At 38.4% G+C, this 25955-nt stretch overlaps 1 protein-coding gene across 4 annotated transcripts in view; it reads right to left on the bottom strand.

Annotated features, from left to right (window-relative positions):
* SLC44A3 (solute carrier family 44 member 3) overlaps positions 1 to 25955 on the bottom strand; it is a 94659-nt gene that overhangs the window by 8236 nt on the left and 60468 nt on the right. For 3 of the 4 annotated variants that reach the window (XM_050307349.1, XM_050307350.1, XM_050307348.1), the window contains 9 exons: positions 25527 to 25663; positions 24045 to 24138; positions 22533 to 22702; positions 21887 to 21976; positions 21095 to 21219; positions 19808 to 19994; positions 13017 to 13182; positions 6953 to 7109; positions 4585 to 4662 (listed from right to left, as the gene is read on the bottom strand). In XM_050307349.1, the coding sequence (XP_050163306.1) occupies positions 4585 to 4662; positions 6953 to 7109; positions 13017 to 13182; positions 19808 to 19994; positions 21095 to 21219; positions 21887 to 21976; positions 22533 to 22702; positions 24045 to 24138; positions 25527 to 25663 (1204 nt within the window). The remainder of the gene's footprint in view (positions 1 to 4584; positions 4663 to 6952; positions 7110 to 13016; positions 13183 to 19807; positions 19995 to 21094; positions 21220 to 21886; positions 21977 to 22532; positions 22703 to 24044; positions 24139 to 25526; positions 25664 to 25955) is intronic. The other variant, XM_050307351.1, reaches the window with a different exon arrangement.

The following is a 25955-nucleotide window of genomic DNA, read 5'->3' as shown; positions in this document are numbered from 1 at the left end:
CAAGTGTCACAGCTGCCAGTGGAGGCCCCTCAGAAAACAAAATCCGGTGGTAGCAAGAGGCAATGACATTTCTGTGGCTGCTGTGCAACAGTTACTGACCCGGTGAGAAAGTTGGATCACGAGTCTCGGATAGGGGTTGGAAATGAGAGCAACTCAGGCCTGTGTGGCCCCACTGAAGAGATGAGGACATAAGACTGGAAGGGACTTCCAGTCCCTGGATATTTCAGATTAGCACATGATACAAATCTTTTCTTAAGTGGAAAGTTCCCTCTTTAAACCACTTAGGACTTCTCCCTCTCCCAGCTCTTACATTTGGAGCTATTCCAGACAGTCGTCCCTCTATCCTTAGGAACCTTCTTCCAACTTCCAGATAATATTTACTCATGAACAGTTTACATCTAGTCATTTTTCTTCTGACCTTGCCTACCTCTTATCCCTCCCTACTGTCCCACAGATGCTAATGGGCTTGCTCTTACCTTCATTTGTCGGAAGATATTCCAGTCCCTCCTGCGAGATAAGCCTGATCTCCCAACCAGCAATTTGTACGACAGCATTCATCCCCCTCTTTCCAGTGCAAGTATTTCATCTCACACCTTCCAGGACCGACTCTGTGCTTTCTGCAGCCTTGTTAACTAAAGGCTATTGCACTGTGGCTGACAAATACAGGGAGAATATTCTCCTCCTCCACTTCCAACCAATAAGCATACAACTAATACAGAAATGGTTGTATTTGGTTCTTAGGCTAATTACCATCTGTAAGAAACTCTCCAATAACCTCCTGAATTTTTCCAAGCAGTCCAGAAAGCACAGCTTTCATTTTTTTCCATTACACATTATATTTGCCAAGAGAGTTATCAAAGTAGGAATCAGTCAGCATTGTTCAACTCTATCCACTACATAGTTCATCCTACAGAGCAAGTAAAGACCTAAGGAATTTTATTTCTTGTTATCACATGCATAAAGCCTCTAGAAAGAAAATAAACATATTTAAAATACAATTTCACTTAAGATTAACATGTTATCCAACTGTATTTTCAAGAGGATTGAAAATTCAACCTCAATATCTAGAAGCAATTTTGCCAGTAACATTAAAATGCAGTATTGTTTTTGGGAGGAAAAAGAAGTACTTGATGGGGTGAGGCACAATGTGTTTGGCATGCAGAGGAGAACTGTGCTTACATTAGCATGCAGGACTTTTGGTCTTATCTAGGTGAATTCTCCACAAGGCATTTAACTGCAACCTCCTGATAGGCTGCCATCCAAAGTTTCAGAGACAACCAACTGCCATGGATATACAACCATCAGACAGTCGTGCTTCTGGTTTATTACAGCAGGCAGTTGCTGGCTTTCAGTCTCAGGGAAGGGTCTCAGGAGCAGCAAATGCAGGCTACACGCTGTGAATTCAGACACGGCTGCCGCAGGGTCTGGAAGGCTGCACTGCAAGGAACTGCACTGATGGAAACAGAGAAACCACACACACTGCTCAGCAGCTCCTTCAGAAACCCAGGCACTGCACTTCGGAGCAGCCCCTTTGCCAACTGGTTGCAGATGAACACAAAGCAGACACAGAAAAGCAAAACTATCCTGAAATTGTTGCATTCTTTAAAAAAAAAAAAAAAAACAAAAACCCACTGAAACAGGGCTGCAAAGGGAAAGTGTTGTGAGTGCTTTGATGTATCAAAAGCTAAGACTGACACTACAACTCCAGAAAGCAGGAGAGACACAGGCCTTGTAGTTCTGAAACCACATTAAAAAAAAGGTATATTCTTTTTACAGAAGAGAAATTTCAAGAGCCTAGATTTTACTTGAAATGATTGGATATGTTTATCTGGAACATATTGAAGCCATCAGAGCCAGAAGAGGAAAAATCTGTGGTAATTCTGACAAGTGTTGGCAAACAGAATTGTCAAGTAAGGATAATGACTTTATATTCAGAAAGCACTTTTCAGCCACAGAACCCAGAGTGCTCTACAATTGTTACTAATGGATTATGCACACACATGAATCACTTTGCCCATGACTGAAATGGAACAGCTTAAGGAGTGAACTGTTTAACAGCACATAGCAACACTACACCACAGTTTAGCACAGGATCCAGTTGCGAATCCAAGAGAAATTTAGGAAGGCAGAAAGTAATTATCCATATTGCAATCTGCACAGGACACTGGGCTTACATTATCCCTCCTCCAACAGCCACCACTGGAAATATGGCAATTGTCAGCATCCAGTTCAGCACTCTGTCATGATGGGAAGATGACAGGGTAACTTTTTGGCCTGTTTCAGTTAACTTCCAGGAGAGCTGAACAGAAACTTAGCTGAGCCTGCAGAGAATGAGTCATTTCAGGGATTCATGCAACTATCAAAGTCAGTGTTAAATCCCACGTGCGAGATGGCACTCCAGCCTGCAAAGTACTCTCTGGTAACATAACAGAGCACTTGGTTCATTCTGCATGGGAAGAAAGAAGCTTGCATTCTATCACCAAGGTTACCTCCTCCAGCACCTGTTTCTCATCTGCAAGTTTCTCAGAGGGAAAACAAGGGACTCTGTTTAATCCTGATTAAACTTGTGAAGGAAGGAGCAGAAAGAATTTAAATCACCTAAGCAGTGTAACAACAGGTTGAAAAGAAAATAGTGCTGAAGTGATTTTTTTTTTTTTTTAGAGTTTCAGTTAATTATATGCTTATTACTATAGTGAAAGTAATAGTAGAATAAAAGGTAAAAATATATTAAGGAATGTTAATGTACACAATGATCTTTGGACCAACTTTCATAACAGCTGTTCCACATTTCAGCTCATACAAAAATCAAAATTTGAACTTAGAAACGTAGGTACAAGCAGTTTCTTAACCCCTCCAACTCTTACTCTCAAGTCCATGTTCAACATCTACAGGAAAATTAAAGATTATTCCCAGAAGCTTTCGCCAATTTCAGCAAGAACTTTTAAGAGCTCACTACTTCTGTTAATCAAGCAATATGTCAAAGCTGCTTAAAATTGGGATTTTTTTCCCCTTTTTTTTTCTCTTTTACATTTGGCCACAGATTTTACAAAATTAAAGATGAAGATTTTCAATCTTAGTCAAAATATATTTTTTTAAGAAACAAGCTTGAACACATTTGTTAAGGGGGGGGAGAAAAAGCTAATTAGATACATGAAATACTCTATTACATGAAATAACTTAAGACCAATGGTAGCCCTTCATACAGATAAAATTTCTATTAAAATCTGGTCTTACTTTTCTTCTTCTCTAACTGTTGCCCAAACTGCCCTGCATTTGAAAAACGTGGAATACAATCATCTTTGCCAAAAAGGTATTCAAACAACTATCTAACAACAAACACTGTGTTATGAACATTAGGTTAAAAACCACAACTCATATGAAAACAGAAATTTGCCTACAATAGATTAGGAAACAGGAAATCTTTTAAGGGAACAAGAGCCTTCTGAAACAAAAGGAAGAACATTACAGTAATTAATTGTTTTAACAAACACATAGCATAGAACAGCTGGAGAAAGTAAATACTAGAATGCTGGATATCTCTTTGAAAGGCAGGAAGCCAGGTCAAGGGGAAAGGGTAACTGCAAATGGAAAGCCTGGAATCAAAATGAACTCTGATATTTCTCTCCACTTCAGTTACCATAAGACCTACCTAGAAAACGTAAGTCTGGAAAATTCATCAAAGATTTCACTGCACAAGTATTTAATCTAGGCTGAACTAAATTAAAAGCTTTCTCTTCATAGCTGTCCAAGATTAAACTTATGCACGTACTTAAGAGGACAAGTCAGACCCTTTATGAGAATTGTCTTGTTTACTTCACTACTGCCTTCAGAAATGAGAACAAAGAACTCAGCAATCAGAGATTTAGGAATCAGCATGAACATCTGATTTCCTTTCACATTAAGAATATCACAGTCACCAGGCATAAAAAAAGGGAAATGAGAAAGAGAAAAATTAATTATTTACAATTATGTATATAAAGATGGAACACATTTGGAGAAAAGGAGAAAAAAAGTGTCCAGTATCTTAAAAGTTGCTGTATGGCAGAAATCATCCTTTTCCAAATAAAAATACTTTTTAGACAAGACTTCTAACATCCAAAATCATATTCCCAGATATACTGATAATGGCAATCATTCATCAGGAGTTCAAGTTTCTTTACTCAATACTTCCAGGTGGAAAACACTGTATCTAGTTCAATGACAACTGGTTCAATCTCCAGGTGTTTTTCTTAATTCTTCATTGCTTCCTTCCACCTGGACCCTCTGTGTTTCAGTAGTCTGTCTGGCACATCTCAACAAAATGTTAAGTCTTCTTACCTACAGAAACAGCAAGTGGCCCTCTGAAAGGGTTGTCTCACGCTGTATTAAAAAGTTCTCTAAAATCTTACACCTCGCACGTTTGTCAATTCCCTGTTTCTTTGCAACAAGTTCCATCTGCACTTGAAGGCTTTTTTATTTAATTTAGGTGGCCAGCTCGAAACTTTGGCCTGCAGGCACTGGCTGTAGCTTTTTAGCTGTGTTACGGGGCTGGCACCCACACACAGCATCCAGACTAGGCTGAGTGACAGAGATGACAGATCATACCTGGTTAAAGTATCTTAAGCAACTTTCCTGGCAGCAAAACCAGCAGAAACAGCACTTGAACAGGCACTTTGCATTCTTCTGCAATAAAATGAAACGATTGGTTACTGGACACATAATTAGACTCAATCAAAACTGGCATTTTAGAAAAAAGTTGCTTTATAGGTTTCTGACTCTTCTACTAAAGTTTTCACTTAGACAGCAGATATTTCCACTAGGATTATAAGAATTGTTTTTAATTCAAACCCTTCAGTATTAATGACTGATGAACTGTAGGTATTTTTTTTTCCTGTGGATGGAAGATTCTTCTCTGGGAAAAGAAAATAAGTGCTGCAAGCAGCTTTGTGAGCTAACAGCTGCTTGGAGAACAAAACAGCAGGCAAGTCAGTAACCCTTACAGTACTTTGCAGTGACCCAGGAGTACACTGACAGATTTTGAACTTTTTTGTTTATCAAAAAACCCTCACAGTTCTGAAATGACTGGTACCCTAATGAACAAAAATAAAAGAACGGGCAGAAGGCCTTATATGCACATATATGTGTATTAACTCAGAGCATACATTCATTTTTCGGGACAGGAAGGAAAAGCTTGAAGAACAGACTATTCTTAGACCATTGATCTATATTAATTTCATACTAGAAACAGAGCAATAAAGCTCACTGTTTTTTTCATGTCCCTGTACCCCCATCACATCATGAGCTCAGAACTGTTCATCACAAAGATGATGCAAGATAAGAAAAAGACACCTCGGTAGCCATGGCAACCTTACAAATTTACTGGCTGTTTTTCTTAACAAAAGGAAATTCAGTTCAGGGATATCTTTTTAACCTTCTTTTTCAAGGAGTCAGAGTGTTTTTGTCTTACTTTGGAAAGCAGAGATCTTCCAGTCACTACAGGAAAACTCAGATCCCAACAACTCCTGTTGTTCGTGCAGAAACCACGAACCTCCCAACTTTTTCCAAAAAGGTTCATGAAAACACTCCAGGAATAAATCCTTTCAAATAGTGACTCCTGACAGAGAAATACTTTACTCTTGTCATGTATTGCTGGACAAATTATTCTACTAAAACTATATTATCTCAGTAAGTATTGTTTGTTAAAAGCCTAGAGCAAGGGACTCCAACTACAACCTCCTCTCTGACTCTGCTTGAAGACTGCTGTGTAGAAATTATCCATAAATTCACCTGCAAGCTTGCAGACCTCTATCTTTTTCTCTGTTCACAGAGAACAGCAGCATTTTTTTGCAAGGGTGGTGAAGTCTGGGTGAGCTCTACAAGAACGCAGCATCACTTCTCCGTCCTTCAGTTCCACTACTCTGGCCCTCTATGGAAAGGGCCTCAATGACAGGGGCCATAGCCTGTCCTTTCTCCCATGGGATGGAATTAGGTTACTCTTGGGGGGATTCTGCTGTGGACTGAGGACAAGAGTTGGCCACGGCACTTTCCAGCCTCTTCAGCAGCAGTTACAGCAACGGGTCGTGTAACATCCTCAGCTGAATGCTGGGGAACCAGACCAAAGGGAGCCCGTAGCACATCACTGCAGCCCCAAATCATCTTTCTTTGCTAATTAAATCTACAGCTATTCAGATTATCAAGCTGTGCACCCACCGAGTCCACTTATCCCGCTTTCTCTAAGGGCAGAAAATATTCCAAGTCATCCCACCTATCATCTTTATAAAGTTCTTAGTTGACACAACTCACCAAGTTTTAGAACCAAAACTTTCATAAGAAAGCAACATAAACCCAGACACTTCTACATCCACATCTTTCTATCCTATTAAAAGGAGCATGAGAGACCTCTCATTCTTGCCAAAGTGCCAGAATTAACTACAGTGATATGTTTCCAACAGAAGATAACAGATGTGGTGATGCATGAAAGGTAAAACGAAGGTGAAAAAACATTCAAAATAGCCCAGCTATATGTTTTATAAATCTTAAAAGATGTGTTTTGGATACTACACAAATCTCAGGAATAGTTCTTCTTTCATAGATGAAATATTTTCTATAACAGATCTTATATCCAACAATATTCTTACTTTTGCTTTTTAAAAATTTATGATGCAAAATATTTTTAATAGAGCATTCTGCCAATTTTTTTCCTTATCCTTCATAAAAACCTTACCTATAAAAACTAAATTAAGGGGGAGTATATTGGTATTTTCTGCTTTTTATCTGAGTTGAGAAGAAAAAGGAAGCACTGATATCTGAGATGAGAGAAAAAAAGCTTCCTTAATGAAGAAAACAGGATAAAATATAAAATCCATTTAATATCATCCACTTTTAAGCAAGAAATATATTCTTCACTTTTTTCCCCCCTGTGATTTCACCTTTTAGTTATTATTTTTATAGTCTTTCAGAAGCATATACCTACCTTTTGTTTTAGGACATTATAAAGGTACAAAAGAACAATCCTTGGTATTCTCAGTATTGTGATTAGAAATGAGCCCTTGACAGCAGTTCCTAGATGGTAGCAAAAGAGAACTGATATGGAAGACAGGACTGGGTGAGGTGGTGGGCTATTTTTATTTCTAGAAAGAAAAGCAAACAATTTAGAAATGGTTTAGAAACTTATTGAAGAAGATAAGCATCGTGTCTTTTCAGTATGTCAAAATTTTAAGGATTAAGACATTATCTCCCCTTTCCTACTTGAACTACTCCAGGTTTTCTACTGACTTCATCTGAATGTTCACCTTAGTAAAAAAAAAAAAAAAAAGCAGCCAAGTTTATAAATTCCATTGAATTAGTTTAGTTCTTAAGCAATGGCTGTTTCCCGTGATGGAAAAATATCTAGGCAGAAAATTACAATGGAAAATACAGAAGTGAGTAATATCTGAGAACACTCCTTGAACACCTCTCTCCAGTCTCTGTCACTTCTCTTATTTGCTGCAATCTTTCATTTGACTGTTGTTTCTGCAAGATTTCTGCCTGAGGGAATGAATCCACTGTTTCTTGCTTACAGGTAAAATTAAAAATAGAAAAAAATTACAAGTTCTCAAATGTAAAATTGAGAGCTACTATCTACTTTTATAGTTGCAATTTGGCCAAATTTTGGTTTACGTTTTGTTCATATGATTAATCTTTTTTGTTTGTTCTCACTCAGCAGGATTTCTTTTAAAAGGGAATACACACACAAAAAAGGGAATATTTTACTATATGGTTAGAATTATAATTTAGACTAAAAATTTGTAGTACTAGTACACAATAACCTGCATTATTTTTGAGAAACAATGTCTCTGCCAAAATCAAACAGCAAAGACAAAAAAAAATGGCCTAAATACAAGTTTTATGGTTTTGGTTCCTTTATAAAGCTCAGTTTAATGTCAGTCTTTTGCAGACAGTAGTATGACACACTCTCAAGAATTTACATAAAACCCAGGAAATCAACTTAAAGACACTCCCTCACTCCTTTAAAAACTGTTTCATGGGATTAAAAAAAAACCCCACACTGATCAATATTCATAATTAGCCCTTCTGTAAAGCAACTCTTAAGCAACTGGCCCAACCCTGAACAATTCAGTTAGGCAACAGGACCAGCAGCAGTTGGACTAAAGATCAGACCTCATATCACAAATAAGAAGCCCTGTCTTCAGAAGTGGTTCCTTCAAAACCTTTGTTTTCTTGAAAAATCAATGATTTTCACAGGAAACTAAAAAATTAAAAGGCACCAATAAGAGACTGACTGGCTGGGGCTAAAAAGTTATAAAATTATATTTTTATGAAATCCTCACCTCAGTAAGGATTTATATTATACACACTATATCAAGATAGGTATTACAGTTCTGCAAGAATCCTGAAGGTATCACTGCAGTTCATTCAAAACTCTATAAATACTTTGCAGCTGAGAAGTTGTATTTAAATATGTGAATATACCACATTATTTTAAATAGGAAATTCCAGAAAAGCAGTTGCTGTATTTATTATTTTTGATCTTACAACGAGGGGAACACCTTTGGGGATAGTGGAATTTTATACTGAATAAGGCAGTTTGGTTGGTTTTTTTCAAGTCATCAGGTTTCTGTGTTAGGAACACATTCATTGCAATATGCATGACTTATTCCATTCATATTGAACCACTGTTTCTTTCTCCCCCATACACCACCTTACATATGACACTCAGTTTGGTCCTGGAATACAAATTATTAAGTTTCTGCAAGTTAAAGGTTAACAAGTGATAAGAAACACAGAAAGGAGAAAGTTTACTCGTGTTAATAACGTACTTGCTACTGAAGAGAAAAATGAAGAAGGGTTATTTTTAACCAGACTGAATAATGAGCAGGAATGTCAAAATGTGAAACTTCGTTTTGATAAATTTTTACACACTTTCTTTTTTCTTACACACGCTTTTCCACACCTTCTTTTCCTATTTTTAGGAATTATCACAAGAATAGGATCTGTCAAGATTTCTTGCTTTGCTTCCAAATAGATTAAAAAAGAACAGATTTTCCTTACAATTCTGGCTCCGAGTAGGAAACACAGGAAACTGGCTAAACACAGCAACTGGTGATGCTTCTGACTCTAAACAAGCTCGGGATTGGTTCAGTCATCCACCTACTCCTGTTACCCCCAAGGCTGAAGTTTCACCAACCTTTGTACATGTCTGCAATCCTGAAGTGACTTTGGCACAAGCACAGTCAGCCCCATATGCATGAATTTTGTAGGCAGTTCACATTATGCAGTGAATTCTGTGCATGTGAAATCCACTGCATGCACACAAGTTATCAGGGAAAGATATAAGACTGAGTAGGGTCACAGCTTTCTTTTCCTCTTTGATATTTCTATTTTATATTACCACGAGATTGTTTGATTTACACAGAACACTACCATTCCAGCATCCTGTGAACCTGTATTCAATACCATGTTATCTTTTAATAATTTTCTTTCATCAATACTAGCCAATTGTCTTATTTTCTTGTAAGCTCTGTGACATTCAATTTATTTTCTAATGCTAAGTTCCTTGAATCAGATGATCATGCATGCATCTTGGCTTTCATTTTAAAAACATTGTTTTTATGAGAAGCAAAAACGTAATCTTGACACACCCAACAGACACAGACATTTGAATGGGGCGGGGGAAAAAGGGTATTTCTTCATTTCTTTAAAATCCTGTTCTCTTCAGAGCTATGTTTACAGTTCTCTTCACTCATGCCTCACCTGTTTCAAAGACTGCCTAAGAAAAGCTTTAGTACAAAATACTTTAAAAGTGTTAGTGAATGAATCTTATCTTCCTCAAGTAAATATGAAGCTCAATTTTTAAACAAATACAGTAAATTACAAGATTTGTAATAAAAGAGACATTATCAGACTAACAGAGAACACACAGACTGGACGTCCATCTGCCCTTTTACCTGATCTCAAAAACAGCTGGGACAGGTCTGACTACACACATGCTGATGGCTCTTTTAGGTCAAGTATGTAACTAGGGCAAAAGGTGTCCATAAATATTGCAGATATATTTGAAGATGGAAGAGGAAGCCTTTAAAAACTTGGTTCTAGTTCATCTCTCAATGACTTTGGTGCAAATCCATAAACTTTCATTTCTGACTTACTCGGAGTTGTGTATATCTCACGTCTGTTGGAAGTTGTGGTACTGAACACTTTAGAATGCGAATCCTGCAAATGCTTATAGGCTTCCTTAATTTCCAAACTGTGCAGTGACATACTGGAGTTACTAAGTAAGCTCAAACATGGACAGAACACTGATGGCTGTGACTTGGATCAAGTTACCATATCACCTTCCTTTAACCCCAGGGGAGAAACCTCATCTCCCTGAAAAGGTAATTACACACAAAACACCTAAGCACACCAAGGTGAAAATAAACCTTCATGTAAAACACCAGTAGTAACAAACAAGGTTTTTTAAAATACTGAGCCGTTTTCACAAGTCGTAAAAAGTAATTGTTAAGAAAAACATTCTATTTATTTTAATAAAATCTTTCACGTATTCATGTTTCATCTAAAATAAAAGAAGGCAAAATCCATTTTCATCCATGCTATTACAGGTCAAACGTAAGTAACCTGTAAAGCTAATCCAAGCAGAACGGCGCCCAGCCCTCCCCATTTGCGATGGCACTGTGGCTGTTGGCCGTGCAGCACATTTGCTGTGTGTGCTTGGAAGGAGATTTCCGCAGGGAAAGGCCACACCATTTCCTCAGAGCACTTACAAGCAAAGAAGAAAGTCTCTCTGTAAGATACCATAAACAAACTCTTATGACATGCCTTTATGATGCTCCCCCAGGGAATACATTAAAAACACACAGCAGACAAGCTCAGAATTGCTGGAACAGCTCGAGATAACCCTTGCCCTTGATAGTGGGAGTGCTCCTGCAGCTAACCATCCTCTCCCCACTCCTGCACTGCTCTGCATCTCTGCAGATCCATGGTGACAGCCTAAAGGCTGGGAAAAGGGATTACCACTACAGAAGAGCTGCATTACCCCTTCCAAGCACAACTCTCTCAACACAGTACATGTCACCTGGCAAGCAAGAGGAAAGCTCAATGGTAAAGGTACAAAATGATTTCAATACAATTGGGAGCAGGAACCTTCTGTACTCCACAGCCAGTTCCTGCAGCAGTAAAAAATAGCTGGAAAGCGGAAGCCCCTAACAGAGCAGTAAATGTCATCACAGCAGTTTCTACAGGTGCTTCCCTGCTCTGTGTGAACAAGATATGGACAGTGCCTTTGCCTTGGGGATTTATATGGTGTATTGTACCAAAATGCACTGCAGCAACAGAGCCCAGGAACTCAGCAGAACTACTTCACTTTCCTGTACTTTCTCAAGCCAGTTTAAATGAACCTTTAGTGCCTCAGCACTCAGCTGCTAAAGCTGAGGTTCCTCCATGTGCTTACAAGAAAAGAGGAGCCCACTATCCACAGCAGCACAGCCATGCCAGTTCCTTGCATTTAGAGCTTCAATTGGAAAAAAAGGAGATGACATCAGAAGTGCAAGTTCCTCCCTTCTCAGGTCCTATCATGCCATGTAAAACAATAGCGTGAAACTACGTCACTCTACAGATCTCAGCTTTTTAAAAAGCAACATTGTAGATTTTGCTCTTTTACCTAAGCTCCGGTTCAGTGGCATGGCTGTCGGCAGTGTAGAGAATCGTGTCCAGGACAGGCTCCCAAAACACGTGCTAAACATTGTCCTGCCTTGGCTTGTTGGATGGGATGGTAAAATATTGCTTAAAACAGCAGTGGACACTGGCTTTTACCAGTCTTTCAGCCTTGTTGCTTTGGCTGGAACAGCATGGGCTGCTGGCTGCTGAAGGAAAACTTTATGGAGCCACTCCTGCAGGCAGAGCCTGCACTGGTGCCTCTGCTGGGCTGAAGGGAACACACTATCTGGAGGCAGCAGGCCTCTTGATCAGCCACTGAAACATCCAGGAGATGGATGATGAAACATTCTGGAGACCATCAACAAAAAGCTGCTTCCTAAGTTTTGAAGAAGCCTAAAGCCTCCCTTCCCAACTTCCCAAGCCAGATGGTCTTTGGCAGCTGCCACCAGTGCTCCAAGGTCCCCAAGCCCTCTCCCGCCAGGCTCCCCACCTCACTCTCACATCACCTTCCTCAAAGGCTAATTTCTTAACAAATTGAGGTTATTGACATATTCCTCTAACACAAAATGAAGAAATGCCTTAAATGCCAGAGTTTTTCACAGATCAGAAAATCTCATCACTGGGCACAGAAGTACAGAGCAATGAAGATGAGAGAGCTCATAAAACACTTATGAGGGAAAATGTTATCAGGCTACTGCGCTCTTCATTGTCAAACAATTCAATCATGTATTGTGAGATTTAAATCTTTCCCTGCAATGAGTGCACAAAACCAATTCACTTTCGTTTTACTTTTCCTCATTTCCTCCACATTTACATTCCAGGGCAGTATAAAATTCAAGGAAGCTGGTTTACACATCTCTGAGTATTTAACAAAGGTGTTGAAGCTTTTACAGTTTACTGAAAATAACTGCACAGAATGAAAAAAAGAGTAATAGACCAGTCAGTTTTGCAGTTAGAATAAAGGAAAATGCAGGGCAGGGATGAACACTTACAAAAAGGTCAAATGCCTATGAATACATGATATTACCAAGGAACTCTAGATAGCTTCTCATTTGGAGCTAATGCACTCTCCTGGAAAAGGGTCAAATGCAGCCTCTGCCTTCCGAATGGTAATTCCACCAGAGTCAGCTCAGCTCTAATGGCTTATAGGAAGGCTCAGTTGGGCCTAATATGTCCAGAGGTAGGGGTGAGTCACATTATTATCATGCATATTGTAAAATCTAACTCAACAGATCTTGCAACAAGCAACATTATTTTACAGTAAATTGGATTTCATATATTGACATAAATAGTAATGTATTTCAGACTATTTTTCCTTGAAAAAGATTGAAAGTAAATGCTGGAAAATCCCCAAAACTTTTCAGGGGCAATTCTGCACTCACCTGTTGAAATAACAAGTAACCACTGCCCCAGCAATCACCATTTGCTGACAGGCAAGAATGAATTCACTAGTCCAGATAAGGCCAACGAAATGATACCATGCCATGTAGCAAATTCCAGACAGAGCTCTGTATTCTACTTGTCCTCCTGAAGTAGACTGTGCAGTACCTGAAGTTGGGATCACACCATTGTATTATTATAACAAACCAGACAAGGGGAGGGAAGTACATGTAAGTGCTTCTGTATCCTCTCTCTTAGCTTCTCTTCAATGAAATTAGGAAAAAAAAATGAGATGATCTGACAGACTTAAAGAGATAACATTTTTTAATTCAAATTGAATTTTGTAAAAAATCTTACAAAAAGCAAAAGATTGCATTTAAATTTGGATTAAGACACAGCTGCCATAAAAGTCAAGAGGACAGCTACAAGTTAGTAAAGATTTTTGAGAAGACATTACTCAAAATTTGAGGACTCAAACAGTTCAGAAGTAAATGAAATCCTAATTTTCTTCATTCAAATTTGAAATAAATTCATGGTTATGAAATTCTTTGGGTTTTTTTCTGTAAGAAGCAAAAGAGAAAGACTACAGAAAAGCATTAACCGTGCATAATTTATATTTGCAACAAAACAAAACAAATATTTTAATTGCTATTACTAGTTAGAACCATGGCCACTAGTTTTATGTTCTCTATACTTTGAAATCTTTGTTCAAAATACAGGCACATAGAGATGGCTGCTCTGAGGGGGGGAAAAAAAAAGCAGACATCTCTATGGTAGTATATGCTCCAGTGGTAATCCTGTATCCAGAAACATTGACAAATTCACTGATTCAAATTAAAAAACCTTGCTTCCACTTCTGTTACTAACTAAGAATTTATTCCATATTCAGTAGATGGCTTTTCTTGAAAGGTGGGGGCAACTCAGATTACTCAGCAATCAGATCTTTCTCTGTGCATTTATGGTATTTGACTCCGAAGGCTATTCAGGGGATAATGGCATTAGGACATTTGGTTCTCATGAAAGTTCTCTATGTCTATAACATGTTTTGATTTTTTTATTTATTTTAGCAAGCCTTAAGTCTATTAACCTGAAAGAAAAACATGTTCACCAAATAAAACAATCTCTGGAGGTGAATAGTTTCTTATTCAAACTCCAGGAAAGAAATAACAAAGTGAGACATAGAACTGGCTATTACTGCTAGAACACCAATATAACTTAAGCTTTAATACTTCATGTATTCATTTGGTAGACTTGGCAGTGTTAGGTGCACAGCTGGACTCACTGATCTTAAAGGTCTTTTCCAACATAAATGATTCTATGATTCTGTGTTCTCTCACAGGACAACACACCACCTTCAAGTTCAAAACTACTACATGTACAAAGCTATCCATGAAATGGTTCACTTCTCTCCTATTATTCTACAGCCACAGACTTCTTACTCGAGAATAACTAAAAGTAGAAACAATAAAGAATTGTTTCAGCAATACTATCAGGTTTAGACAAGCTTTTTAAGTTTTCAGAACCAAAGTCTATTTGTCTGTAAATAATGAAAAATATTAATCTACTCCATAGTAACACTGCAACATGATTTTAAAGTGCTTTGAAAGGATCAAAAAAAAAAAGCTACATGGGTGAATAAATACAGACATATGTTCTAGATATTTTCTTTTCCAAGAGGTTAAAAATTTCAGCTGAATAGGCAAGCTCTTTACAGTGCTGTATGGTTGGTCATTCCCTGTCTTCTTGGCCTACCAGACACGCATAATTTTGTCAACATAGCATATATGCTATTTTTGTATGTCAGTAGCTCAGATAAACTTTAAAGCTATCCTAGATACCCTGTTGAGAAAAGGATATGCCATTTTCCTCAGCACTGCACTGTGATCTATCTGTTCATACAAACTAAACTTTTTCAACAAAGCCTTGAAGTATGGTTCAACCTGTCAACAGAATATTTTTCTCCAGCTACATAATCAGGAATCTTTCTGGTGTGCTATACATTCTTAGTGATAACACTAACAAGTCAGTAAAGAACTGAAGTCCCTACAGCTGAATCACTAAATCTGGAAACCTCTGATCAGTACAAGTGTTGGTGTGCTGCAAATACTTCAAAAGAAGTGATGTTAACAAAGCAAACAGGCACAAGTGTTTGCAGCAGAACTCAGGAGAGTTTCTCCTCTGACTCCACAGGCCGGTGCAGTGCCACTATGGCAGCCAGCACAGCAGTGCCAGGATACAACAGTGGCACATGCAGCTCCATCAGCTACATTTTGATACCTCCAGACTTATGTCAGATGTTCTTACTCAGCAACTGCTGCTGCTGCAAGGTTTTGCTGACGCCTGCAGCAGAAGGCTGTTGTGAGAGACAAAAATTTCTGGGAAGTCTAGTCTGGCAATTTCCTTATCAGAAACAAAGAGCCACTGATAAGAGAACAGTGAGAGCCTGTTTATCAGTTCCTGTTAACATGAAAATATGATGTGCCCCTCCCACTGCTAAGTGAGGAGAGGTTCTGGCATCATACACTGAATCTTCATGGTTCCTGCAACAGAATTTGTTGTTTTATTTTATAGTGCTTTTCCATGTAGAGATATTTACAGCTAAGCTAGCTGGTTGTAATTGCAATGTCAAGGCTCCTGCGGGAAATACATTTTTATTGCTGGTTTTGCTACTTCACAGCTTTATGTGGCAGTTTTACTGCTCACTGGCCTGTAGAATGCACCTTCATTACACAAAAATCTCACACCACCTTCTCATCCGATATTACACACACAGTATCTGTGCCATGTGGACCTCACAGCTTCTGCACACTGCAAAGCTGAAAGACATGCTCTTCTGTGCCACATGGCCACTTCAAGTTCTGCAGTGAAATACCCACAAATTAACAAACAATAAAACTCAATAACCCTAAGACATATCAGCTTTTCCAAAGCACAGCTGAATTCCATTCCTAGCCAGCTAATCGTTCTAACTGGTGCCACTGCTTGTGCTGCCTGAAGTCTCATGAAGTCTTGGCATTTCTCCTAGTTTTCTAGGTCTGGAATTTACTCAGTCTCTGCTGCTCTTACAGAGTCTGAATTACCAAGGTACTTAGGCAGGTGCCTATCTTAAAATACGTAAGTAGTCCCGCTGATTTTAATAGGATTATCCATGTGTTTCAAATGAGTCATGTGCATAAGTACCTTTCAGTTGCTATAGTTTTCTATGGCTCCCAAGAAGTTAGTTTTTTTCTCACTGTATCACTAACTTTTGGGGGGGATGTAAATAAGGTAGCTGTGTGGTCCCATAATGATCAGGTGCACCACAGCTGAAACAAGCATCAAGTGCTCCAGAATGGTTAAGATGCAGAGACACTATAAATATAATATAACTAGTGAAGATGCAAGGAAAATATTAAGAACAGGTGTAGCACAGCAGCAAACCAATTTCATTTACCCAGCTCTCTTGTATTACACAAAAGACTAGTGCTTTTGTAAACATTTCATTTTTTCAGCTTTCCTAGTATATTTGCATTTAAACTACAGTCTGGATAGACCCAGAAAATATGTATGTCAGAAATAAAACTCAAAGTGTCAAAACCAAGAAAATCACCACCTCTGTCTTACAAACTGAATCCTGGATAGGCAACTATTTGTCAATGAAAAAAACAAATTGCTCTATAAGAGAAAGCATATCTTTGGAGATCTTCAGAGAAATACTCTCAACTGGTGCAAAAAGTCCCCAAAACCCTAAAGAAAAAGAAATGTCTCCCATTTACAGGACAGTTGTAGAAAACAAATAATGCAGAGCTGTTCTGTCAATGCATTAAGCATAAAGTACTGTATGTATTTATGGCTACAGGATGTGTAAGTACCAGTCATCCTAGAACAGCAGAACAGTCCCCAACAAGCTATTTTACACTCAGCTCCTGGAACAGCCAGCATTTCAGAGGACTCACATCTGGGTTGAAAATTTGAAATACAGTCTAAAGGAATATTCTCAATTCCAAATCTAGTTTGACGTGCATTTGTCCAAGTTTTGAATTACAAAACAAATTTGAGGTAAGAGTAAAGGACTAGAAATCCAAACAGCTATCTTGCTGACATCGACCTTCTGTCACCTGTATAAATCTTCTCAATCTGAGGGCTGGATCAAACACTCCATCACTCCCTCCCCGGATTATTAAAACGCTCAGATGGCCTTTGTTTGCCGGGAGGAGTTTCCCACCCCTGTGAGCAGAGCAGCTCTGTAAACAGCCGAGCAGGGGGAGGAACACCCTTTTCGCACTGCTCGAGCGGCACCCGGCGGGCACAGGCGCTCCTGCAGCTCATTCCACGGCACGGGAACACCTCCGCTCCCGGACCTGGAGTGCACTTGGGTAGCAACCGCCACCACTCGGCAGAGACAGCTTAACGAAAGGAATAACTGTAAGTACAAGAGCTGAAATAAACGGAATGGAGTTTTAACCAGAAAAATAATCGAATACACAGAGTGGCATTTTTCTACCTGCATTCACACTTAGGTTGTAACTTAGAATTGATTTGGATTATATATCAAATGCATATTGTATTCTAAATATTAACATGCTGTTAAAAGAAAAATCTGACAGGACTGACCAATACACTAAAAATATCCTGCCAGAATATCTCAGTGAAAACATGTTTTGCTAGGTTGCTCGTAAAAAGCATAAAAAGCCTCTCAAAGGCAGTTTTCATTGGGTTTTATTTCCCTGTGAATACACGTAGAATTTGCTTTTGGATATAATATGCAAGTTGCTATTTTCCTGAAAAGTCTGTAAAACCATCTAGGAAATACCCAACTGGTTCCCCATCCTGCTTTTATCATCAATCTATTTCAGTCACGTGAGCTAAAATATTTCTACTCTTCTAATGATTTCTGTGTTTCCAAAAGCTTTTGAGTACAACAGACACAGCTGGTATTTTCTAAATTTAGATATAATAAAGGCAAGCTTTACATCCTTGTGTGTGCATATTAAGAGTAAGCCAGGTTGACTTATCATCAAGGATGTAATATTTCCTCTAATGGTTCTTGTTAATTATATATTTAGAAAATCTGTGTGTCATAATTCATTTTATTTACCTGTTACTGAATTTACTATAGTTAATGCCATTCTTAAATTGTATCTGATCCAAGCAGGTGCATGAAATGAACAGTTGGTTGATACCTCAGGAGATGCCCCTTTCTATAAAGGACTGGTCTGAAGCAGTGATGAGGTTTCAAAATAACTGCTGCCTGGCCCATCCATGCATAAATGGTATTTTGCAGAAAAGCTAACAGCCACACAGAGCGATGTCCAGCACACAGTGTTGCTTCTGCAATGGGAAAATCCAGCTCAAAGGAGTGTGGAGAAGGAGTATCCATGACATCTAAATCAAAGTGCATCAGCTTGACTATGTAGTCAAGAGGAACAACTCACAAAGAGACTGCAGGCTGGAGTTTTGGCCATGCTAGGTTTGACCCTTCCACAGGATAAGCAGATGATCAGCCAGCCAACTGCTTCAAGCAGCCATTTCTGACAGACATGACCTACTCAGGAAAAGGCAGCAGAAACAGAAACTTGCAAACCTGCACAAGTCTCCAATGAAAGATGGAGGGAAACAGATCCCAGTCCAGCCTAAGCAATGGTTGAGCGATTTGCAATGTCAGTTTGGACTCGGATTCTCATGTTACAAGTCAGTTGGGTCTTGTATAGAGCCAGAATTAACAGGGTGAGACTTAGATGGAAGCTGTTGTGATAAGAGTGAGCACAGCCAGCTTTGCCAAGTGGGCTCGGCTATAGAAAGGCTGGAGGCTTTTCTGGCCCAGCAGGAATCTGTAACTGTGTACAGAGGAGTTACTGCAGCCACTGCATCAGGGGATGGTGGAAACAAAACAAAAACACACAAGCATTTGAACAGTTAGGCTGCATCTGGTCTTCCACACAGAAATCACTGCCAAGTTTCAGAAAAGAGAAAACCCATAAAAAATAGTCTTCATCCGCACAATTCTTCAATCAGCTCTAACCCAAAGGACAACAATTGGCTCCTAACAGTGGCCCTAGAAATTTAAAATTAAAAAATACCAACCCCCAAATCATAATGCTTTCTGTGTACAAAGGCTGATATCTACATGAGCAGTTATCTCCAGAGTTATACAGAGTTTAGCTTCACTTCTTTGGGTGATGTTGCACAGAAGGACAACCTCTCCTTCACTTGGGGGGCATGATGCTGGGCCAAGGCAGCATCCAAATTACCCTAGTTCAATCAGTGACAGATCTCAAAGTGGTATATGCCTCAGTAATACTATTTCCATAGTAAAAATCTGTTCTTGTGGATCTTTCATAGTGATTGACTCTTTCCACCTCCATTACAACTCAAGAACTTCTGGATTAATCCAAATTCTGTTGCACTCCTCTAAATAATGATAGCAGTTGTTACTGCTCAGAAACAACATTCTAAACCTCTGTGACAACTCAACACTGTTCACCTCCTCTGACTATAAACATTCTCATTTCATAATAACTGCACTAAAATGTCTCCTTCCTCCTGCTACTTTCTCCATTTAAATACACCAAATATGTATCACAATTTATTCATAAATTAAATAACTGAGAAAGACCAAAACTAAGGTCCACATATAGAAGCAAAATGGCAATGTAGAAGACTCCAAAAAGTGGGAAATAAAATAAAATGAACAAGTAACTCAGCTGTGTAAATGCTATCCCACATTTTGTACACTAACACCAAGAGGTCCCACGTTTAAGAACTGAACTTAGGAAATGTATAGCACTCAAAAACATGGAAGGCATATACTTACCTGCAGTTCCTAAGCTAAGTAGTACAGCAACCCAAAATACCCAGAACACAACAAGAATCAGAAAGGTCCAGAGTGGCTGGAACACGAGGAAAGGAATTCTGCCAATGACTTTACCAACAATTCGAAAGAGCTGCACAGTGAACCGAAGCCTCTTTCTTAGTACAAATATAAGGCAGAGCAGAACAACCTGTAAGAGGAAATAAAAAGACAAATTGTTGGGGGTTTTATCTTAAGAAAATTATCAGAGTGGAATCAGAGTGGCCAAATGTGGGATCAGAGGATATAGATTTCACAAAGTCACAACAGCAAGGCATTTTACACAGTCTTAATGCACACTGGAAAATCCTCCTGAGATGTTGCCTATATTCTCAAAGAGCCTGTGGATTAAAATCTGTTTTTCTGAAATAATTGCTACTGTTCTTTTTTTTTAACAAAATAATATTCAAAACTTTAATTAATCTCATGGAAAGGTCATAACTTACAGAGGATATATTAAAAAAAAATCTGATCTGTGATACATTTATATTTCTCACTGTAAATTGTCAGACTATTCATACCTGGTGAATTCCAGTCTACGGATCCTACTCTTTTTCAAGAAAACAGAACAATCATTTTGACAAATGTCTCATGAAGTGCAAATTAGTGTATCCTCACATTGAGCAATGGCTCCTTTAACATTGCAACACCAGAGTTAAAAAATCACTTTAAAAGTTGCAAGCCACACTTAAATTTTCTGTTGGAAAACAAGGTCAGTGAGAGAAAAACAGAATTTAACCCCATAATTTGAGGTCTAGACACTGCTGCCTGTGCTTCACTGCTCCTTTCATTGTCTAAAAGAGCTGCCACCCCTTTCTCCTACTGACAGGGTAGGCTGAATCCACAGATCTCATGTTCATAGAGAGCCAGTGCTCTTCTGTTCACTCAACATGCTTCTCAAGTGAGCTGATGCAGAGAAAAATAGGGATGGACCACAATTCTAGCATTTTTACACCATCAAAGCTAACACTGTTATATAGGTTTGAAGTGTGGTAGAGCCTTGTGCTGATAAGTTTCATAACAAAGATTTTTTTTATGGTTTTGACAGGAGTGTTGGAATTAGACAATCTTTAAGGTCCCTCCCAATCCAAACCATTCTACGATTTCATGATTGTATTAAATGCATGTGAGCAGATCTTAGAATTTATCCTCATTTGCAAGTCTAAAAGGAATGAGGGATTATTTTTTCTGCTGTAGTTCAAGTTTTCAAGTTACAGACTCCGCCATTGCTTAGGATTAAATGCTACTTACGGTTACTATTGTGGAGAAGATAGCATATCCAAGTAGAAACTTTACATTTTCCTTTTCTGTTTCCAATTCAGTGCTGGGATCGTTCCTGTAGTCATAATAGAGCCACCAGAGAACACCTGAGACAACTGAGCAGACAAGAGCAGCATGAAGGTGGGCAGTGCTCCCCAGGCTGCAGCTCGCTGCTGCTGGTGCCTGGTGCCTGCCTGGCCTCCCTCCTCAGTCTCCCACCCTTCTGCCTAACCCGGCTCAGCTCTGCAATCCTGTCCCTCAGCAAAGAGAGGCACAGCACCCGTGATCACAGAGGAAATTCATGGGATGGTCTGTCAGTCTAAGGTAAAACCACAGCAGAACATTTGGGTTTTTTGCAGTTATTCTACAGCTCAGGCATGTAATTTCACTGTGGAGACACAAAGCTAACTTTCATGGAATGACAAGGTTTAGCTGGACGCATTCCTATAATTCTCCCTTTCTAAAGCAGGCAGCACAAAGCCTCACTGAACATTCTTAGATAGCATTTTCAAACTGCATTCATCTGCAAAAGAAATGGTGTTCCAGACATCTATAAAAACAATAAGCATCACCATCACCCCAACACTCAGCAGCTGGAACAGCACAGCCAGATCTTGGGACCAAAAGGCAACCAGGCCAGAGCTTGGAAATGGCTATGGAAAGCTGAAGCTCACTGAGGATGGCCACAGAGAAAAAGCATAGCTGCTTGTTCAGCTGCCTCTCCTTCAGTTCAGTGAGGCGATCCATTTAACTGAGCGTGTGCTAAACAGTAGATATACTTACACAACAACCCGAATACAACCAGTGCAATCAAAATATGGACCAGAAGTGTCCGAATGAATCTGAAGGCTAGAACCAGTATAAGAGAGAAGGCTGAAAAATATATAAAGGAAGTTTAATAGGAGTGTTACAACCCATTTAACTTAACCCTTTTTTACTTTAAATATAAATCTGAGGTTCCTGCAGAACTTGGGCATTTATTTTTAAACAGTGGTCTCAAAAGCAACAGCATTACATAAAGCTGGCAACTTTTTTTGACATTTAAAACACACAGTTACCTGTAACTTAACTAATAAGGAACTTATAACTGATATATTTAACAATGGGAATTAGCTTTTCAATAATATTTTGTATAAGATTTAAGTTCAAGTGTTCATGCTGACATAAGTTTTTCCATTAACAATTTCTTACAGTGCCCTGAAATGAGGTATATGGCCCTATCACAAAACACAGAATCTGATATTTTATCAAGCTGAATTTCACCAGTCTATTAAATGCCTCCTGATAAAACACAAACTCTCTTTCTTAAAAACAACTCTGCCCAGAAAACATGAAAGAACCACTTTTAAATTAAATGTATAAAGTTAGTAGGAACATTTGAAATCCCACCTTTTAATTGAATATAATTATTCACTATTTATAACCTTACCTAGTGCAAGGACACTCAGTCCTATCACAGTATCTCTTCCTGCCAATATTCCACTCAGGATTCGGTGAAAAACATCCATTTCATTAACCATGCTTATTAAGACAGATGCATATTTGGAATAGCATTCAGGATTTTGTGGAATGCATCGATTAAATAATGGAAAGGATTTACTGGAAGGTTAAAAACAAAATGGCAAAATATATTAATTACTGGACAGTTTCAAATCCACAAGGATCCATTCTCCCATTCTCCACAGAGAGTGCTGTTAGAAATGGTAGTTTTATGGTTCATCTGCAAAATAAACTCCTAGTAACATCATGCCTGTATCACTGCACCAGAACAGATCCACTCAAGATCAGTCTGGGGAAAAAAAATTACTATCTCAATCACCATCAGCACAGAGCTCCTATTCCCATTCTGGTCTGGCTTCCCCTTCTTCGCTCCCGTGTGTTTATGTAAAACCCAAATTCCTGCTAATATAGCCATAACCTACTTTGTTGTAGATAATTCTAGATCACAAACACTTTGTATTGGTTTTATGATATATAAGCATTCTAAGAACCACATCAAAACAATGTTTGTAAGATACAACTAACACCCCAAATATTTATGTACAAAATTATCTGGCACTCCCAGACAAGCTTCTTGTACATATTTATTGTCCCACTTTGGCAATTCTGCACTACAACGGTCAGAGACACATTCATACCTAAAAAGGAAAGGTCTAGTCATCAACAATTAAAAACTTCCCTGACTAGCTTTGCTTCTACAATGAAATATTACTGTGCAAGATGAGTAACTTTGCTGAGTTTGCTGACAAACACAAAATAGCCTAGAAAGTTTAAGAAATAAGTAAAACATGTCATATTTTTTCATCAATTTACACGCTCTCCTTTGATCCACAGTATGTAATGTTTTTATGTGTCTCCTGCTCTCTTCTGTTCTCTTTGTTCTTCCATTTCCTTTTGTTCAGAGCAGATGATTTAGCTCTGCAAACACGGAGATTCCAATGCTTTGCTGTATTTTCACAACACAGTGGAATTTAAAACTGTGGGTTTAAGGATGTTAACTCACAAATGCCAAATTATAAAGACAGCCCCATCCACAGAACTGTGATTCAAGCTAGCTGGCTATGAAATTATTCTGGTGGAAATTTCTGGGTTCAGGATAAGCACCAAGGCCCAAGATCACAGGTCCTCTTCTTTGGCACTGAAGAAGAGAGTGAAAGTCTGTGCAGAACGTAAGCTGTTCCTCCTATGAAGTGTTTTACTTCTCATTTGGAAAGGAAAACACTGTAAAGGATAGAGAAATGGAGGTAATGCAGTCCCTATTTATTCCATGGGACAGGACACTAGCATGTTCACAGGCACATATGAAACATGTACAAAAATAAATAAACAAAGCCAAACCATCCTGACTGTAAAGCATCAAGTCAAATACAAAATGAGGTGAAATAATCCATAAGAAGCTGTTCAGACTCAAGGATGTTGTAAAATACCCAGTAATTCTTACCTTGGTGGAACTGGCAGTGCAGGACACAGCTGAGTTGCCTTTGAATTTTGTGTGTAACTGGAAATATTCAGGTTGTAAATGCAAAGAAAAGAACCTAAAGAAAAAGGGGGGGGGGAAGAAAAAGAAAAAAGGTAACTTAGTATTAGTAAAAGTTTTTAGAGATAAACACATTATCAAAGAAGTTTTCTTCATGCTTCTGGTTTGATCCCTTAGCAGGCCATAATCACCCATAATATTCCAGAGCGAATGTAAATAACAAATTAGTTGGGTAAATCTCAAGCAACCTCTGCAGAATCTTTTGCCTTCTAGACTTAACTATAGTTGCCATTTATCTTCCTGGAGAGCAGGCACACTGTTTATTCCACAACGCCATACTTGGCTATTAATTCTTGCTCATTAGGATAAGATAACAGAAAAATCTAAAATGACAGAAGCTACATTAGAACTAAGCCACTCATAAATTATAATAAAATATATATATATCCAGAAACTTGTTCTAGAAAAAATATTACCAGATACTCTGCTCCATTATACAACACTTCTGGGTAAGAAAGGCTGGATACGTCCAAGCCATTCAAAATGCAAGACTTCCTCTCCTTTGAAATAAACATGCAAGCAGTAATTGTATTTAGTTACACTGCAAATACTTATCTAATATCACAGGTGTTTATAGCTTTCTGTAAACATCAAATGATGTCAAACTACTCCAAAATTAAATTAAAACAAATTTTGTCTATTTAAATAGCAATCCCTGCCAAACAAACCAAAAAAGAATGGAATATTGACCTCCAATAAAAATAGCCACTAATATTCATATGGTCTGCAGTTTACACATACCCCACAAAATAAAGATTAGGCTACAGGTTATTTTATTTACATGTTGGACATGCCTCTCTTGCACAATAGCTACTTCTGACATCATACTCATCTTGAACAGCAGAATCAAATTCCTAGGAATGTCTTGGTTTTGGTTGGAAAGTGAGTGACTGCATGGCACTTAGTTGCCACCCAGAGTTGAACCACAAGGTGAAATAGCAAACCTTGGGATCTGATGTCTAAAGGGATAAAACCACTTGTTTTAAATCCCTGGAAATTAATAATTCCACCATAATTTCAATTACATTTAAGAGAACTGATTGAACAAATTTCTCCAATAGCATATGAACTCTGTTCACCTACTGGCACCCCCACCGAACTTCAGTAGTTCATTCTCTGCAGCCAGTTTTCTGCTGTGTAATCCCAGCAATCTGCAGCAATTAATCAACAGCTTTTGAATTTGCATAAGAGAGCTGTAACATTTCTAGAAACTATGGCTTTGAAATAAAGCAGAAACAAGAAATTTTATTTTCTGTTGTCATTAACTTTTCAGGAAATTAATGGTAAGATATGACTCCCTAGTGTAGGAAACATAAGAATAACAAAGTGAAAGCTTTTCAATTGTTCTACAGATACACTGAGGTATTCATATTCCCCGTAGCACACCATTATTCCTTGCAAAACTCTGAAGATCTTCCAAAGAGTTGAGTTGCTCTTGTGGACAACTAGACACGCACAAGGAAAGTGAACTGATTTTGAGGCTTTGCTTTTCCAGGTTGCACGAATTCAGAAAGAACACATACCTAGAAAGAGAAAAAGATCCTCTTTTCAAAATACAAGCTTTCTGAGGTTTATAGGTTTAATTTCTGAGCCTTCTTTCCATCTTTTTAAACTGCTACAAAGCAAATGAAACTTTTTCCACATCTAATGGAAAAAATGGAACTCGAAGTCAGAAATTAGGAAGCAATGTGAGAATGTGCTACATTTTTGTACTTCATATTATGTTCTTATACGGGATCAGAAGCTGACAAGGTGGGTGCCATTCTACAAGGACTCAAAGGAGTTAGTGGAATGACTGGGAACTTCAACATGCAA

This window comes from Myiozetetes cayanensis, unplaced genomic scaffold (genome assembly GCF_022539395.1).
Source record: "Myiozetetes cayanensis isolate MyiCay16 unplaced genomic scaffold, myiCay2020 scf12, whole genome shotgun sequence".
In the NCBI taxonomy this organism is placed as follows: domain Eukaryota; kingdom Metazoa; phylum Chordata; class Aves; order Passeriformes; family Tyrannidae; genus Myiozetetes; species Myiozetetes cayanensis.
This window is presented reverse-complemented; position numbering and strand designations above follow the sequence as displayed.